At 45.6% G+C, this 16775-nt stretch overlaps 1 protein-coding gene across 6 annotated transcripts in view; it reads right to left on the bottom strand.

Annotated features, from left to right (window-relative positions):
- Positions 1-32: 32 nt before the first annotated feature.
- Positions 33-16775, bottom strand: part of LOC114870083 (rho GTPase-activating protein 26-like) — a 35043-nt gene continuing 18300 nt past the window's right edge. For 2 of the 6 annotated variants that reach the window (XM_029174768.3, XM_029174769.3), the window contains exons 6-25: positions 15828-15929; positions 15631-15741; positions 15293-15397; positions 14896-15025; positions 14331-14431; positions 13546-13640; positions 12321-12399; positions 11010-11046; positions 10857-10922; positions 10678-10752; positions 10504-10588; positions 9856-9914; positions 6390-6495; positions 4950-5109; positions 4383-4527; positions 4124-4310; positions 2048-2083; positions 1810-1920; positions 1317-1408; positions 33-528 (exon numbers count right to left, since the gene is read on the bottom strand). In XM_029174768.3, the coding sequence (XP_029030601.1) occupies positions 440-528; positions 1317-1408; positions 1810-1920; positions 2048-2083; positions 4124-4310; positions 4383-4527; positions 4950-5109; positions 6390-6495; positions 9856-9914; positions 10504-10588; positions 10678-10752; positions 10857-10922; positions 11010-11046; positions 12321-12399; positions 13546-13640; positions 14331-14431; positions 14896-15025; positions 15293-15397; positions 15631-15741; positions 15828-15929 (1971 nt within the window). In that variant the 3' untranslated portion in view covers positions 33-439. Of the gene's footprint in view, positions 529-1316; positions 1409-1809; positions 1921-2047; positions 2084-3661; positions 3847-4123; positions 4311-4382; positions 4528-4949; positions 5110-6389; positions 6496-9855; positions 9915-10503; positions 10589-10677; positions 10753-10856; positions 10923-11009; positions 11047-12320; positions 12400-13545; positions 13641-14330; positions 14432-14895; positions 15026-15292; positions 15398-15630; positions 15742-15827; positions 15930-16775 lie in introns of those variants that run through there. The other 4 variants (XM_055514547.1, XM_055514548.1, XR_008696637.1 and 1 more) reach the window with 4 other exon arrangements.

The following is a 16775-nucleotide window of genomic DNA, read 5'->3' as shown; positions in this document are numbered from 1 at the left end:
TGAAAAATGCTTAATAATTGGCAGTGCAGCTTAAAAAAAAAAAAATCACAAGGCTCACAGCTCAGAAATATCAAATCATTTGGACAGGTGGAACCCTCCAGACACTTCCTTCACACACAGCATCATTACTGCAACTTTTTCCCAGGAATGAGGAAGCCAGCGACACCAATGCCTCAACAGCCACAACCACAGTGGGACTCCTCCTCTCATTTCCTCCCGTTATTCCAGTGCAATTAAGTTTCTGTCCCGTTCGCTGCTCACTTTCACAACCATTTGTTCTGCTTGGTCCAGTTTTAAATCACAGTCTGCTCAAGACAACATCTGCCTCAACAACAGGCCGGTCCAGTAAACGCTCCCAGAGCTTTGTGCAGTCAGATCTAATCTCCTCCGCTCTACTTTGGTGAGCTGGCATCCAAACGGGGCTTCCTGCAGGCCTGCTTCATAAAAACTCCACATAGTTTTCTGGTATCAGTCCCGTTCGACCGTCTAGCGTCCCTTCCAGCCAACCCGGCTCCCTGGAGGCATGAACTGGAAAGAGAGAGAGGAAAAAGTGGAAATATTCCTCAAGGGACACAGGACATAAAGACACTTAATCAAGAAATGCAAGAAGTGAACGTGGGAAAATGGCAGACGCAGGTAATGAGGGGACTCAACACAGAGGGAACGGAACTGAGGGACGAATTCTAATAATTTAATATTAAGAGTAATGAGGAAGAAATTTATAAACACAATCAGCCGTGGCATTTAAAATGAAGGAATAAATATTCTGCTTTATTTTTAGGTCAGCAAATCAAATGTGAACACATTTATGGCAACAATTATGTTAAACCCGTCTTGACTTTCATTCATGTGACTGAAAACTAAATCATCTGGGACGCTGCACTCCCGTTAGCAGTAAAGCAGCGTTATGGGGCTTCAGGACGAGCGCGCTGGGGCAGACGCTCCGTCTCAGACAGGGGCGTTGACACACGCTACAGGGATTACATGTCCCCAAGGTCGCACTTTAACCCACGCCGCCCCGGTGCCGCCGCTGCCGTTACATAACTAGCCTCGACTCAGCAGCTATTTAGAGGGCGAGAGGCCGTGTGTCAACTGGCATTACCAAAAACGTGGATCCTGAGGTTTTAAGCGACAACTGGGTGGGAGTCGTGATTTAGAGCTAAACGTTGGCAAAGCCCGAGAGCCCTTGATGTAATGCTATGTTTTTAGCAATACTTTACACATTAAAATATATTTTTAACTACAAATAAACGGAGCTCCAAGGAGAATAACAAACCCTCATTCCTTCCCTTTTCACGGTCCAGAGCCTGACTCACCGTTTTCGAAGACGGTCCCGGCGATGAAGGACAGCTCGGAGTCGTGCTCAGCCTTGCACGCGTACAGAGCCTGAGCCTTCCTGCCTGCAACACTGCAGACATGAGGGAAGGTTAGAGCTCCTCCACGTAGCAGCTAATGCACAACTGTGCCCGGTCGCTTTAAAAAGCTACACGATTATCAGGCGCCAAGTGGACTGTTCATGCTCTGTCTGCTATTGGTCAATGGATGTACGTTTAGCAGTGGACGACCCACCTGTTGTTTAATGTATATGTGGCTGCTTCCCAACATGTTATATCGTTTCCTGGGGAGCTTTTTAGCTTTTAAAACGCGTTCTTTGGTGGGAAACGCCAGCAGTCACGGTCACCTACATAAGAGCGTGTCAAAGCTTGGAGACAGGAGGGTTCCAGTCAAGCTTTAATGCCATTCACCCAACCTCATGAAAACACGGGGAACTCAGCTCACGTCAGCGTAGAGCGAGCGCTGCGGACCGACCTGACAGGGGACGAGTCGCTGGAGGCCGAGGACGTGGGCTGAGGACTGGATGGGGCGGAGAACATGGGCCAGGACGGGGAGTGCGGCGACGTGGGGCTGGGGGACGTCGCGCTGAGACACACACACACACACACAAGCAGAGGCGACACATTAGCAGGCGACACCGGCAGGAAGTGACACGCGCACGTTATTCCTGCAGAACTGCCGTTCATTAATGAAGGACACATTTTGTTCTTACATGGTTGGTATGCTGCCGCGGCTCTTTGGGTTCAGTCTGCAGACACAAAATCAAATGAAGACTAAATGAACTCATACTTTGCAATAAGCATTTCCAGGGTTGTGAAGCCAAAGGAAAGATTTTTCTCAGCCACAGATTGATTTAGACATAATGTCTCAAGACATTATTTTACTAATGGGTTTTCCCCTCTACTTGTCATTTGTTCCTGATCCTGGATTCATACGTAGACGCTGACAAGTGGGACTGGACATCGGGCCACAGCACGTCACAATATGGTGCAGCAGGAATGTGTTTTTGAGCACGACCTGCATTAGCATCAGAGCAGAGCCGCAGACTCCGCAACATCTCTCAACGGGTGAGTTGTTCAATTCGCTTCAGCTCGGACTAAAAATAACAACCTTAAATGAAGCCAATGGGCGCGATGACGGAGACGCAGCTTCACGGGGAGCCGTGAAATCAAAACCAGGCTTAATTACACAAAGGAGGTGCCGTTTACATACACGTGGCCTGATTGAGAGGCCGACTCGGTTCTTGTTGTTGCTCAGTCTAGTTTAAAACACGCCGACGTCCCTATAATCAGTGACATTTGGACGTGTGGAGTGAACTCAATGGTGCTATTAAGTGGAACAAAGAGCACTAACCTGCAAGCTGTAAACAGACTCGAACTCTCACCTAATGATGGCAAAATTATATTTGTCCAAATCTGGAGGCATTTTATTTATTTTTACTTGTGTTTTGAGTAGTGGATGTGACTGTAAAGCACTGGAACGGAGCAGAACGTCAAAACAGTGAAATATGATAGAAGATATTTAAAGAGAGTAGAATGTTGAAAAAACATTTTTCCCTTTATAGCACAGCTGCAGAACAAGCTGCCAAGTCACAGAAATAAGGTTGGTGGAATTTGATATCGGAGGTAAAAAGTTCATTCTTTGCCTTTTTTGACACATTTTTTAAATTAAAATCTATAAAGGATTATATCACATCATTCATTTGCTTTTGGAAGCTTGTACTGTTACAGCTGCAGCCCTGAAGTCAATAATTAGCTCATTCTCCTTGCTGACATATGGGACACAAAGAGAATCAACTGGTTTGACTGGCGAGTCTCTCCGTCCCACTTGACAGCAGACTTCATTAAACGGATCCGTCTTCTCCCTCTCCTCCTGACAGGCCATCTACTCAACAGTCACTCCCTGCATAAACATGACATATCTGAAACCCTGACAAGCTGCGAGACCGTAAACGTCTCTCCGGACGTTTGGAGTCGTGCCTTTTCTTGTCTAGACCAATGTCAGAGGTGTCGCTGAGCTTCATGTAATCTATATGTTGACGATAGATGACACGGGACGAGACGGATCTGCCTGTGCCGTTACAGATACGGTGCCTTGAGGCTCGTTAAGAGCTTCATTCCTTTTAAAACTACAGGTAATTTTATCTGTTACCAACTCTTCATGCCATTACCTCTATATGCATTACAATAATTAAAGTAAGTAGATATAATGACTCATGCTTCATTCCTAATCACTGGACTTGAGGCTTACATGTATAATCCACACAGCAAGTTGAAACACACATCATCATTTGACTTGTTGTTTTGCATCATGGAACTTGACTCACAATGTGGAGACGCTGCTTTAAAAAGCGCAACCCGGCAGAACCTAAAAGGCTGGATATGGATTCTCGCCTGGGTCGCTCCCACCTGACTGACTCATCCAGCTGGATACTGTACATTTGGAGCCACTTTCAGCGTCGTGTTTACATTGTGGGCGGTTGTTGAGTAGCTGGAAATCATTCAAAAGCATCTATAAATATGGAAACAAGAAACATGCTCCACTAAAGGCGGTTTGACTGCACGCTGTCCATCATTCATGCATGCAGAGATGAGGAATGAATGAATCAAAGAGCAAAGAGCATAATCTATCTTCCATATACTACAACTTTTACCAAAAAACCTTCTGGGCGGCCTTCAGGCCGTAGGACCGACCCCTGCTTCCTGAATCATGTATTCAATCCGTGGCTGTATTTTGGAATAAAATTGACTTAATGTGCAGTGTGCCATCATTGCTCTGTGCCACTCACAGCGAGCTGGGCCGGACGTGCCGCGTGTCCAGCTCCCCGTCGTTACTCGTCAAGCTGTGCCTGGGGGTCCGGCCTTGGCTGCTGCTGCTGCTGCTGCTGCTGCTGCTGCTGCTGCTGCAGCAGTTGGCCGAGGAGGAGACGGGCTGCTGCAGCTCACCCACCGCCACGACGCTGTGCCTCTTGTTACCTGCGACAACACGAGGCCACGTTCAACGTCCGTTTTCATCGCGTTTGGTTCACGTGAAGCGCTTCGGCTCACCTTTCTGGAGATGTGTTGGCGTGTGGAAGAGAGTGAGAGGCCTCTCGCTGCAGGACGGGGGTTTGCCCTCGTAGCTTTTCCTCCTGGACAGATTTGGCTGCAAACTGGTCAAACTGCCCGCAGAACTTGGCGTTTCCCTGAATATCTGTACAAACCAAACAGTCCAGAAACGTCAGCCAAAGGCACAGCGTTGCATATTCATCGTTCTAATGCACCACGTGCGCAGCGTCTCACAGCTGTAGTCCTGCAGGCGTGTCCTTTACATATGTCCACCCTTTCAGCAATGTGTCAGCTACTAATGTAATACGAGGAGCCTTAATTAACTTCATGTCTAACCAAACAATGACAATTTAATATGAAAGCTGGAGGTATATCTAATAACAGTCACTGAGCTTTAATTTCAACCTTTGCAGCTGCTTGCTGCTGACTTTAAATGGCAAATAATTACATTTGAAGTAACAAAAAGTCAATATCAAACAGCTCTACTGGAAAAAAAAGACATCATCTTTGAATCAAACTACAAATTCAACTCAAATAACCTGACGCACACTGGCGGAGCCCTTTCACCTTGTCGTGGTGCTCGATGAGAATCTCCACCACAATGTTCTGGAATTTGATGTCCATGATGGCGGCGACCGTCTCCTCCTGCGGACGGAGCAGAGTCGGCCCAAACACCACGCCCAGGTTGGCGACGGTCATCAGGTTCTGCTGATGGTGACTTGCCACGCTGCTCAGAGGCCACACAGACACAGGAAGTGACGGGAACGTTCCCACTGCTCACAGCCACACCTTTCTACACTGAGACGGGTCTCTGATGAATCCCATTGCATATTAATATTAGATTTCCTTAATTTCAGGACAGGAGCATGAGGTCGAGTAGTCTGGATTTCCAAAGCACCAGAAAAACACGTGTGGATCATGTAAACACCTTAGCACAGCTTCCACCATGTGAAGAGAAACAAGAGTGAAGAAGGGAGTAACGCCGGTCTGCCTACTCACTCATTCCACGTCCTGTCACTGAGCTTTAAAAGAAGGGACAGAGCAAGGCCAGTGTCATATTTGATAGTTTGAGACATGATGTCGCACAAAACCAAGTTTTATAACTACATGAAAAGTCAGGATGGAAAGATTCTGTCCTTGGTTCAGCTTCATGTAGACGGAGGTGACATGTAGCTGCATAATGAAGATTGAAAAGAGAGTCACATCATTGTTTGATGTGATAAAGCCTCCTTTCTACAGGAGAGGATTAAAATGACATTCACAGCTACTTCACATTGTGACGGGGAAAACTGTGCAGGTGTGAACGGGCTGAAAGAGCAGCAGCAACAAACAGCCTGTGAACGGCAGCGAGTTACAGGTCACGGCACTAACTGGGAGGAATCAAAGTCATGCAGCAGGTGAGCGGCTGTGCACAAGGGCTACAGTTCATTTTCACCTGTTATGGAAAGCGTTGGTAATGCATTTTAATCCGGATGACACGCCAATAAAGCTCGAGTGGCTCCGGAGCGAGAGCTGGACCGCAAGAAAATCACATTAGAGCGGAATACATTAAGAAATTTAACTTGTAAATGCTTCCATTTACAAAACAAAGGAGGGACGGAACGTACTAACACCTAACGCCAAGTGAAGCCGCATGCCTCCAGCTAAATAAACACGGCTGACGCCACGCTTGTCACACGCTGTATCACGCTGCTGCTGCTGCTGCTGCTGCTGCTGAAGGAGAGTCACATAAAAGTCCCGGGCTTAGATGTGGGATTAGCATGAGAATACAGGTCCCATTCGCTGCATTAGAAGAATAAACACACATAAGCCGGCTCTGAATACATGCAGACATTTGACAGGCGTTTTTTTTAAGCGTTTGGAACATAGATGGGGTTCAATTTGGCTCAGAGGACGATTACTACAGCGAGAGCAGAGAGACGCGAGTAAAAATGTTTCCACAGGACGCGCGTGAGCAGCTTCCTACTCTTCCATATGTGCATTCAGGTGTGCGAGGTCTCCACCTACTTGGCCAAGTGTTTGATCAGCAGCTCCAGCATCTGTCTGTTCTTCTCAGGCAGCCGATGGACCAGAGCGTGTATCTCCATCGCCCGGACCTCCGGGTTGTCCATTTCTGGACAGAGAAGGACACAAACAGAGACAGTTGGCGAAATGCACTTTATGTCCTCAATGCCACATGCCTGCAAACAAATGGTGCACAAGTGGGAAACAAGCAGGACAGGAACAATAAGAACAGTTTATTTTATCATTACTGATTCAGATGTTCTAGTTATTTCACTGCTCTAGGTCAAATCCAGGCCTCCTGCTATTCCACGGTGCACATCAGCCTCGCCCACCACCTGATGTACTAAAGAAAAGGCCTGAGCAGCAGTTCTCATTTCAAACAAACACGTAGAAACGCACCAAGGCAGAGTTGAAAACTAAACCTGTAAGACCAGAGAGACATTGTTCTTCTGCATAGAGCGTGCGAACAGCTATTCACCGGACACCAGCACCACGTCGCTGCTTCAGAACAGCCTCTGTGTGAACGTAGCCCGGAGCAGTCTTCATTTTATCCCCATCAAGCCTGGTGATAGGATTAAAACCAGCAAGGAGCTGGCGGTAACAACTATTCTCTTTGCAGCTTTCAAACGTCTTCATGGAAACATCCTTTTATTGTTTTATGTGTGGTTGTTCAGTGCTACAATTATCACCTCAGAAGAAGAACCGTACGAAGGCAGAGACGAGCTCCGAGCCTCTGGTAGTTAAAAGTGGGTTCATCTGCAGATGGGAGAAGATCTGCGTCCTGGCTATCGACAGGTAGACAGGGCGGCAGGGCCGGTGCCACAGTGAAGCAGATCCAGTCGATAAATCGATGACAGCCGCCTCGCACTAGCTCAGCCCTCAGGGCCGTGGCTGTCAGCAGCAGGCATTACAGTGTCAAACAGACGCCAAGACCCACATACAGAGCGAGCATAGTCCAGATGTTCTCACACGCACGCACACACGTTCTATAATAACGACATGTCTTTGAGGAGTTTAGCTGCACATTCTTTCAGTTGCACTAGCTCCTCCCCGGCCTCGCCTCCGTCTGGAGGCACAGAAGATGATCTACTTTGTCGGCTATTTATGCTCCTCACTCGCTCTTTTGACTCACTTCTGCACCACTGATTTGACTTTCATGGAGGGGAGCTCTCAAGTAACACTGATCCCGCTTCTCCAATGTCTTGTGGAAGCGGTTCACCTCTAAATTACTTAAAAGTCTCCTCCATTATTCTCTGCAGCTTTATCCTATTCCTCCTGCCCCTTTTAGCCACACATTTGGTTACAGTAAATAAGTGAAGCCCAGTCGAGGCCAGGAAACGCCTTCCTTTGGACACAGGGATATGGGGGATGTTTGTCTCAGTTTATTTTCAGAGTGAGGGACAAGCAAATCTCCAGTTGCAGTATTGTGTTTCATGTGTTCTGTTTGTTCTTCGACTGGGCCGCACACTTGGAGCTGCCTGGCAAACACTGGCAGCAACGAGCAGACGTATCAAACAGGAGATGAAAAGGCGTAATGTTTGACGACTGACTGGATGCAGGCTGGAACGACACCACCTGCCTACCAGCATCACTGCACTGCCAACATCGCTTCGTGCAAACAAAGCAAGTCTGAATTATTAAGTGCGGCGTTTCTGTTAATAAGCGCAGCGCCTGCTGGTTCCGCTAAGTGGAAAGACGTTGTTGTCAGTCGAGCTTCCTTCTCCTAATGTGTTGTTGTTTAAAACCCCTGCGCAGGCACACACACGAAGCAGAACAAGGAAAACAGACAGATATCACGCTTATATTACGCTGAACGTTTGTGGTCATCCTTCAGCCCAGAATCACTCCTCAGCCTTTCATCGGTTTTAGCTACGAGGGCAAAGCAGCAGCAACAACCCAGGTCAGCGTTTGGCCTCTTTACAAAATAATAATATTGGCTAAATGAAACTTCTGTCTTTGTTTTGTAGCCAGAAGCAGGTAACTGTAATGCAGCTGTCGCCTCCCCGCCCTCCTCCGTCACTCCCCCTTTTTTCCCCTCCATTTCCTCCCTTTGTTCTCCCGTCACCTCAGATATCTGTTTGAACCAGAGAAGCCTGGGATGGCAGAGCGTGAGCTGAGGTGAAACCAGACGAACAGAAAGGCTCCGAGCTCCGTGATGGGAGGAGCTGGAGCGCATGGGTGGAAGAGAGGAGGAGGAGGGAGGAGCCGAGAGAAGGAGTTCAGCTGAGGACGCTGTCCTCGTAAAACCCGGCTGCTTCTGCAAGAATCTACCTTGGACAGGAGACAAAAGCACATTCTCAGATGGGGATGCTTTTCTTACGGATATGCATTCAGGCTGAATGGCAGGAGAAAAAGGAGCCAATAAAGCAAAAGTGGTTAGATAAATCACAAACACAAATACTGTAGCTGACAGGCACGTTATGCTTTATGATTATTACGAGAGCATAACATAATGATGGTGGAGACGTCTCCAGTCGATCTCCACCTACATTACAACCATTTCTAGCAGTGCCAGAGATAAGGTCATTTGTTGGAGTTGCGTCCTCCGACTTTCAAGCGGTTTAACCATGACTAACAACGAAAAAAACATCTGGACTGGAAAAGACAGAACCGCACCTGCGCTTGTTGAATTCATTAATATTTAGGATGCACAACAGCAAAGATTTAAACTCAAGGTAAAAGGCCTAAAGAAATAAAATGCCACCAAACCAAGCCAGGCAAATTATACCGAACGATGATATTACAGTTTGTACTTGCAAATGTTTGTTTTGTTGCCTAGGAGCCGCACACGCAACAGAATGCATTAAAACGATTGCAGCATCAACTGTCTTGATGAGTTTTGCAAACACAATCGCTGAGGACGACGCGCCCATCGGGTGCCGGGACCGAACGCAGGGACATCGGGCCACAGCTGCCGCGGGACCCGGTGGGAACCTCACAGCGCAGCCCATTTGGAGGGTTCTCCCTTTTAGATCAGCCTCTCTCACGCCACGCCAGTGTGAAAACACAGGGCGCCGCAGGTCAGCAGCACGCTGCGTTTCTCACACGGCACAAAGTGGCACAGCCAGTGGGCTCCAGGCTAAAGCAAACAGGATGACAGAGGATCCGGGGCGGCACGGCGGGGGTCCTGGTGGCGCGGTGAGTGAGCCCTTCATTTGCAAGCGGTTTGAGAGCGAGTCAGGGCATCAATTCATGATGATTTCACAATGACACCGTAGCAAAGCTTATGAAATGAAAAGCACAACAACAACAAAAAAAAATCCATTCATAAACTGTGCAGCAGGAAATAATCCCAGGAGATTTGATGTTGAAACACTAATAACCTAATGTTTCATATGAACCCAGCACGCGAACGATGTGAACCACGTGACTACGTAATCCAAGGTGAATTCAGAAGTAGCTGTTTTATACTTTGCTCAATAAAACATGCATTGGTGAGGCAAATAGGACACAACAGGGCGATACTCACTAGCAGCCTTAATGAAGCTCCTCTGGTACTGGTATGTCATGAGAGGAGCAGGCAACATTCTGAAAACAGAAAAGAAATTAAGCAGGGCTGCATCACAAACATCTATGAAAGGAGGAGGTTTGGATTAGAAATTCCACCTCTCTTATTTCTCCACTTACAGTATGTGCCAGTGAATTATACATGCATGTGTGTGACAAACATGGGGACGTCTGTGTAGCCGTGCGTTAGTGATTTGAGTTTATTCATTCATTCACTTGCTGTACAGTAAATTGCGCACAGCTTGAGTTCTACCCGTCCATTTGTGCATTTCTCTCCCACTTAGCTGCCGGTTCCTGGCCTCCCACATCCATCATCCCATGATCTTTCCCCGTTTGCCTGTTGTTAAAATACTTTTGAAAAGTCATTTAAATGTCAGCTGCTGTAGCGCAACCAGCGGGTAAGACTGAGAATGTATTCAAAATCCATAATTGCATGTAAATGTAGTGACGCTAGAACAGATGAAAATATCTATATAAAATAGGTTTAGATGAAAAAAAATTGTGAGAAACAATAAAAGATGTGGAAATGAAACAACAATTTCATTAACATTACTTTAAAATGCTGCAATTTCAATATAGCTGAATTATTAAAAAACCTTTTCACACAAACCTAAGATAGTGCTTGATGGAACTTGTGATGGTCTTAATCTCCCACTCTGGATTATCCAGCTCCACGTCGGCACACGTCTTCGGATCTGAAGGGCAAAAATGAAAACAAACTAATTTAGTTAGAGGAGAGGAGATCCTCCGTTGGGTTTCCTGCTGTATGTGAGTTAGTGATTACCCATAGCCAGGTTCAGCAGCTTCTGCACCCTCGAGTTCACGCCGACGATCCTGTACAGGCCTTGTTCATCGATGCCTGAGAGAAGCAGGAGAGCAGAGTTACCGCAGCCTTTTACCAGCTTTGTGACACGATACTGAACAGAAAGAGAAGCTGGAAATCCACACGTATGTGGATTTTACCTCGAGTGTCCACTGCATAGATGAATTTTTTCATCACATTGAACCCAGTCACGTCCAGCTGGGCCACTGACAGAAGGACACGAATGCAGAGTTAGCTTCAACGTGAAATGAGAAATAAAGTAGCACATTTTTATAAATATGAAATATACTTACTTCCTTCTGCCTGGTTGTCTTTGTTCAAATTGTAGACCTACAAAGAAAAACATGTCTTAGTCGTAGTAGATCATATTATATTTATACATTCCACGAGGAGTCTACAAGATTGCCAGTATCACAGCAGTAACTCGATGCACTTCAGCAAGAAGAAATGGTCACAACGCTCTGCTGGCGTTTAAGCCAGATGTTTGAGCATTGACCAGATGTGCTACAGCTTTAGAAACCACACCGGTCCAAAGTTGGTGGTGTGATGGAGGAAAAGAATATTTGCTTGGCACACTTTGGGTGAAGGGTGTCTTTGCTGAGCCTGTCTGTCTTATAACCACAGTATAACCGACCACTAAGCTCACTAGGCTGTAGTACCAGACCCTAATCCAATAGAGCAACAACCCAAAACAAGCTAAATGTTCCTAATAGAGAGGCCGGCGAGGCTAGAGGTTTTTCTACATCTGCCTATTACGCTTTGATTGCTTGTTAGAAAAACTACATATTCCACTTATGAGGAAACCAGAACACATTAACTTTAATTCACAAGGATGGAGAGGAAAACAGACTTCATTATCTGCCTTTGCGGTGACCAAAAGTGGATTCTGGTTTCATTTGTTTTTCATAATAAATAAATAAATATTACTCTTGTTCTAAAGAGCACGTCGGTGGCTTCCTGTTGACCGTTCAGGTGAAGGTAAAGAAGCTGTCGCAGAACAGAGATCATCTGAAGAGCTGCCTCCTGCTCGAGCTTGCGCTGGGTTTATTGATGCAGATTACTGCATGTTTGAATGCATAGGCGAGGGTGAGGTAGGTGTTGAGACATGAGCAGGACTAAATAAGAGCGTAAACAGCTGCGCGCGCACACACACACACACACACACCAAGTTTTGGAGAGACGGCCTAACAATCAACTCTCCCACTGGGAAAACAAACAGAATAATCTACAGCATAATGAGTCTCAACCAATGATGCCACGTCTGCTACTGATCCCTCATTACCTGCTGTGCTGTAAGCAGCTCACAACTCCTTTCTCCTGATATTTTTATTTTTTTATTTTATTTTTAGACCTGCAGTGAAAAAACTCCTCTTTTCAAATACCGTCATTAATTTGTGTGAGAACAGATTCATCCCAGGACTCTCAAGCTCTCAGACGATTTTTGATTGAAAATGACAAATCATGCTATGCGAGATCAGAGAGTACCGAGGGAACGCTGCAGAAGTCAGGCCAATAACACAAAAATAATTTGATGTCTTGCAGTCAGTCACCATTTCTCCACTTTTCTTGCACGTAAGCACAAACCAGTAACCGTGGCAACCCACCGGTTCTCTCCCATCCATAGCCTCCATCCACAACCTGCGGTCCTCTTCAGACAGTGCCTGCATGGTGATGACGCCCGACCTTCACACACACATAAGAAGCATTTCAGTTAATCATATAGGTATTTAAATGGAGTTTGATGATGTCATGGTGAAATCTAACCAGTATTCAAAATAAAATTCAGCTGGAAAATAGACAAAAAGAACGTAGTACGTGCAGAAGGATGAATCTTATTCAAGAGCAAACTGTATTGATTAAAGGCTTCTAAAGGCATGACCACAGCATCAATTTCCAATATAAATAGATGAATAGACTGTTTTTCCACCATAAAAGGATCAAAAACAGAAGGAGCGATTTGTCTGCTTAGATTATGGAAACTGCACACATTTCTTATTACTTCAAAGCCCACGTGCAATAACCTCACAAGGACAGGGAATTCTCCGCCGCCTGAGAATAGGCTTGTACATTCACGCTGAGTCTGACGTGGATTTATTTCACTAGGCAGCTATTACCCTGTTACAGCGTGATACCCAGCGCACACACACACACACACACACACACACACACACACACACACACACACACACACACACACACACACACACACACACACACACACACACACACACACACACACACACACACACACACACACACACACACACACACACGTCATTGCTCATGTCCGTCCTCGTCTTCTAAAAGGTTTTCAATCAGTCCATCTCTGGCATCACACTCTTCTTCAGCTGTCACCATTGCAGATACAGCCTTTCTCCACACACACAATGTTTTAGTCATGCTGTACAGTCATACTGATTCAGTGAAGGTGCACATGCTATAATAATGTGCAATAGTGTGCATCCACAAAAGCAAAGTAAAACAAAGTTTACAAAACTGAGGTTGTATTTACACACAACTGTGTAGCAACAAAACAGAATGTACATGTAAACACGCTGTAAATGGTTCCATGTTTTTGCAGCACACAGCAATTTCAAACTTATTGAATCCTGAAACAACAAACAGCCCTAAGTCCAAACCAACTGAGCAGCACCCCCCGGTGACTTTTACCTGTTATTACACCACATAGAAACACCTGATGAGAGACAGGACAGCTGCAGTGACATGACACACACACACACACACACACACACACACACACACACACACACACACACACACACACACACACACACACACACACACACACACACACACACACACACTGACCTGTCCACAGCTTCCACATCAAAGCAGAATCGTTTTTCTATCGAGTCAGTCTTCCTCCTTGTGCATGACTTGAGAGTAAAGCTCTCCTCCTCCCCCTGACAAAGAGAGAAAAGGCAACGAAGTATTAAAAAGCAGATTAAATCAGCCAAGCTCACTCGGATGACCACGGTTTCTTGGACACATAAGTTAAGTTAGTTAATAAACAAACACAAATTCCTTTTAAATAATTAACACTGTTTTTAACAGTTAATATAACATAACATTCTGTGTTATACAACCATTCACTTTAAATTACTTCAAAATCGCCAAACTTCCAGTTGGAAGAACATCAAGAGGAGACAAACACTTTAAGTGTGAGGTGGGAAACAAGTAAACCTTTACAGAGGATTAACAAGACATAAGGAGTGAAAGATATCTATGAATAACAAGGACATTTAGGAGTGAAAAAAAACACGAGAGGGTGTCTAATTACAGACTGAACGATCATCTGGTGCCGTGAAAAATAGCTTCTCTCACTCCTAAAACTAATAACTCAGTGCATCTTAATATGTCAGTATGGAATTTAAAACAAAAAAAAAAAAAGCAAAACAGAGTCAGAGCCACCTGCAAAGCAAACAAAGGCACAGCATCCTGAAACCCTAAAGCAAACCTCTCATTTCAATTAGTAATCAGTTATTTAGTAATAATAATAATAATAATAATAATAATAATAATAATAATAATAATAATAATTAGTCACTGTGATATTTTCTGTACACTGGGACTGAATGACCGGAGATACTCACCACTTTTCCTCCTGATTTAGGGTCAAACGGTACCATGGTGACCCTTTTGGGGTCACGATGGTACGTACAGTAGTACTTCACCCAGCTTGATACAAATGATCCTGTGGAAGACAGATATGAAGATAAATAAAGACGAGTTAATGAGCGACATGAAAAACATAAAATTGTGATGTTAGGGACAGGAGAAGGACACAGAGTCACAGCCAGCACGAAAAAATAAATAGGGCTGGGTCTTAAGGTTGTTTTAGGGCTAGATGTGTTGCTATGGTAACGGCACGTGGTCAGAGCTGCTGTCACGTCTCCAGCAGATCAGACTGGACTTCATCAACGGTGGCTTCATTACAGTTTGTTTGTTCTGCAGCTCCGTCTGTGTATGTGTGTGTGTGTGTGTGTCACTGCAGAGCTAAGGCGCACACACGCACGCACGCACGCACACACACACACACACACACACACACACACACACACACACACACACACACACACACACACACACACACACACACACACACACACACACACACACACACACACACACACACACACACACACAGTGGACACATACGCTTCTCCTGTACAAACAGGTATCCCTCCATGGTGTGGTGGCTGACGCTCTTGTGCTCGTGTGGATTCTCTTTCATCTTCCTCATCAGACTCTCCACCTCCGACCGCGTGCTCTCAAAGCGGTTCCTCGTCTGCCCGAACACAAACAGAGGTGCACCCAGATTGAGGGTTGGATCCTGAATTGTCCCAACTTGCAGCATCAGTAGAACCTTTACAGTAGTTAACATACTTTCAACACCATTAAATTACACATGTTGTGGATTATGACTCAGATGTCAGAATGCTATAATTTACAATAGATAAGCTTCTTATTGAACCACATTGATCTCTCGAAGTAGACAATAGACAATAGCTAAATGAGTTAAGAGTCTTGTGTTTCCATGTGTTCTTGGTCTTACGTTCTGTATGCTGATGGTGAGATCAGTCTTAAAGTGGTTAAAGTCCTTTGCCAGCTCATAGCCATGGTGATAGTAGGTGAAAAGGCCCTGGAGAAACGCCAGCAGCTGAGGGAAAACGAAAACAGGAAGCAAGTGAAGGAGCGTTACAAGGAGAGAGGGGGAATAAATGTTTAGGCACAGTAGGAGAAAAAGGGGAGAACGAGTGGAGGAAGAAGGAAAACACAAATGTAAAGTTAGACAAGAGGAAGTGGTGGAAAAAATGCAGGAGGGTCAGCATAGAAAACATAAAGACAGATGTGGAAGATGATTTGGATTAAACCAATAATGTGTCTTCTCACAGGCTCCACAAAGTCAAACATCTTCCTTTCTTGGACCTCCTGCACCTTGAAGACGTATTCCAGGGATACTTCATAGAAATGCTGTCGTACATTATCCACCTGGTTGTCTGCCTGCAAAAAGGAAGCCAGAGATGTGGGAGAGAAAATGACTGGCGGGTGTATAGTGAGACGATTAAAGGTACTCAGGAGCCTCTTACATCCTGCAGATGTGACTCCTTCTTCTTGGCTGAAAGGCTGAGGTGCTTCTCAAGAACGGCACAATACTTCTCAGTCTCCTTGTCATACTTTTTCTTTGCTTCCTGCAAGAGAGAAAACACCAAACATTATTCAGATGCAGGATTTCTGTGATTTTAATAAACCTTATCTAATTCCCATCATATGAATCGTAACTTGACCAGCTGCTACATCTGCGGTAGTCAGGGAAACTCGGAGTTGAAGAGATTGCAAACACTCTTCATTTTATATAAATTGTTGTTGGACACTCGAGGGAGCACAGCTGCAAACAAAACAACAGACCATTTCATCAGCAGTGAGATCACGGACATAAAAGACAGATGAATGGGAGAAAGCGGGGACAGATGGAGCGTTTCCGTCGTCTGCTTCCGAGAAAAAGACGTGGGGCACGAACACGCCGACGGAGGGCGGGTCAGGGTGGGGCTGCTGCTGCTCTGCTCAGAGGCTCCAGGGCGTCGCTGCATCCCTGCCCCAGCCTGTTCCTGCCCATTATTGTTTTTCAAACCCAGAACATGACAGGACTGAAGCGCCAGAAGCAGCTAATTAAAATGTTTTAACATGTGATGTGTAAAAGGAGGCGTCACAGTTGAACAAACTCCAGATGAACAAGCTCACGTGAACAAACTCAATTTTCATTTGATGAGAATTTTCAGAGACTTGTGATGATACTACATTAATAAAAGGATGCAGCACTGGATCACGTCTTCCTCCCAGGCTGATTTCGCCTGGGTGAGGTAGTTCATCCCACTCCCCTGGGACTGAAGCAAACCACCCTGAGACACGGCATCATCGTGCCTGACGTGCGCCGTTAACCGCTGCAGCCACAGGAGACAGGTGTTTCCACTGCTAAGCCAGTCTCAATAACAAGCAGAGTCCTCGGGGCCAACGGTGGAATTGACCACAGCTGCAGA

Source organism: Betta splendens, chromosome 14 (assembly GCF_900634795.4).
Source record: "Betta splendens chromosome 14, fBetSpl5.4, whole genome shotgun sequence".
NCBI classification, from domain to species: Eukaryota; Metazoa; Chordata; class Actinopteri; order Anabantiformes; family Osphronemidae; genus Betta; species Betta splendens.
This window is presented reverse-complemented; position numbering and strand designations above follow the sequence as displayed.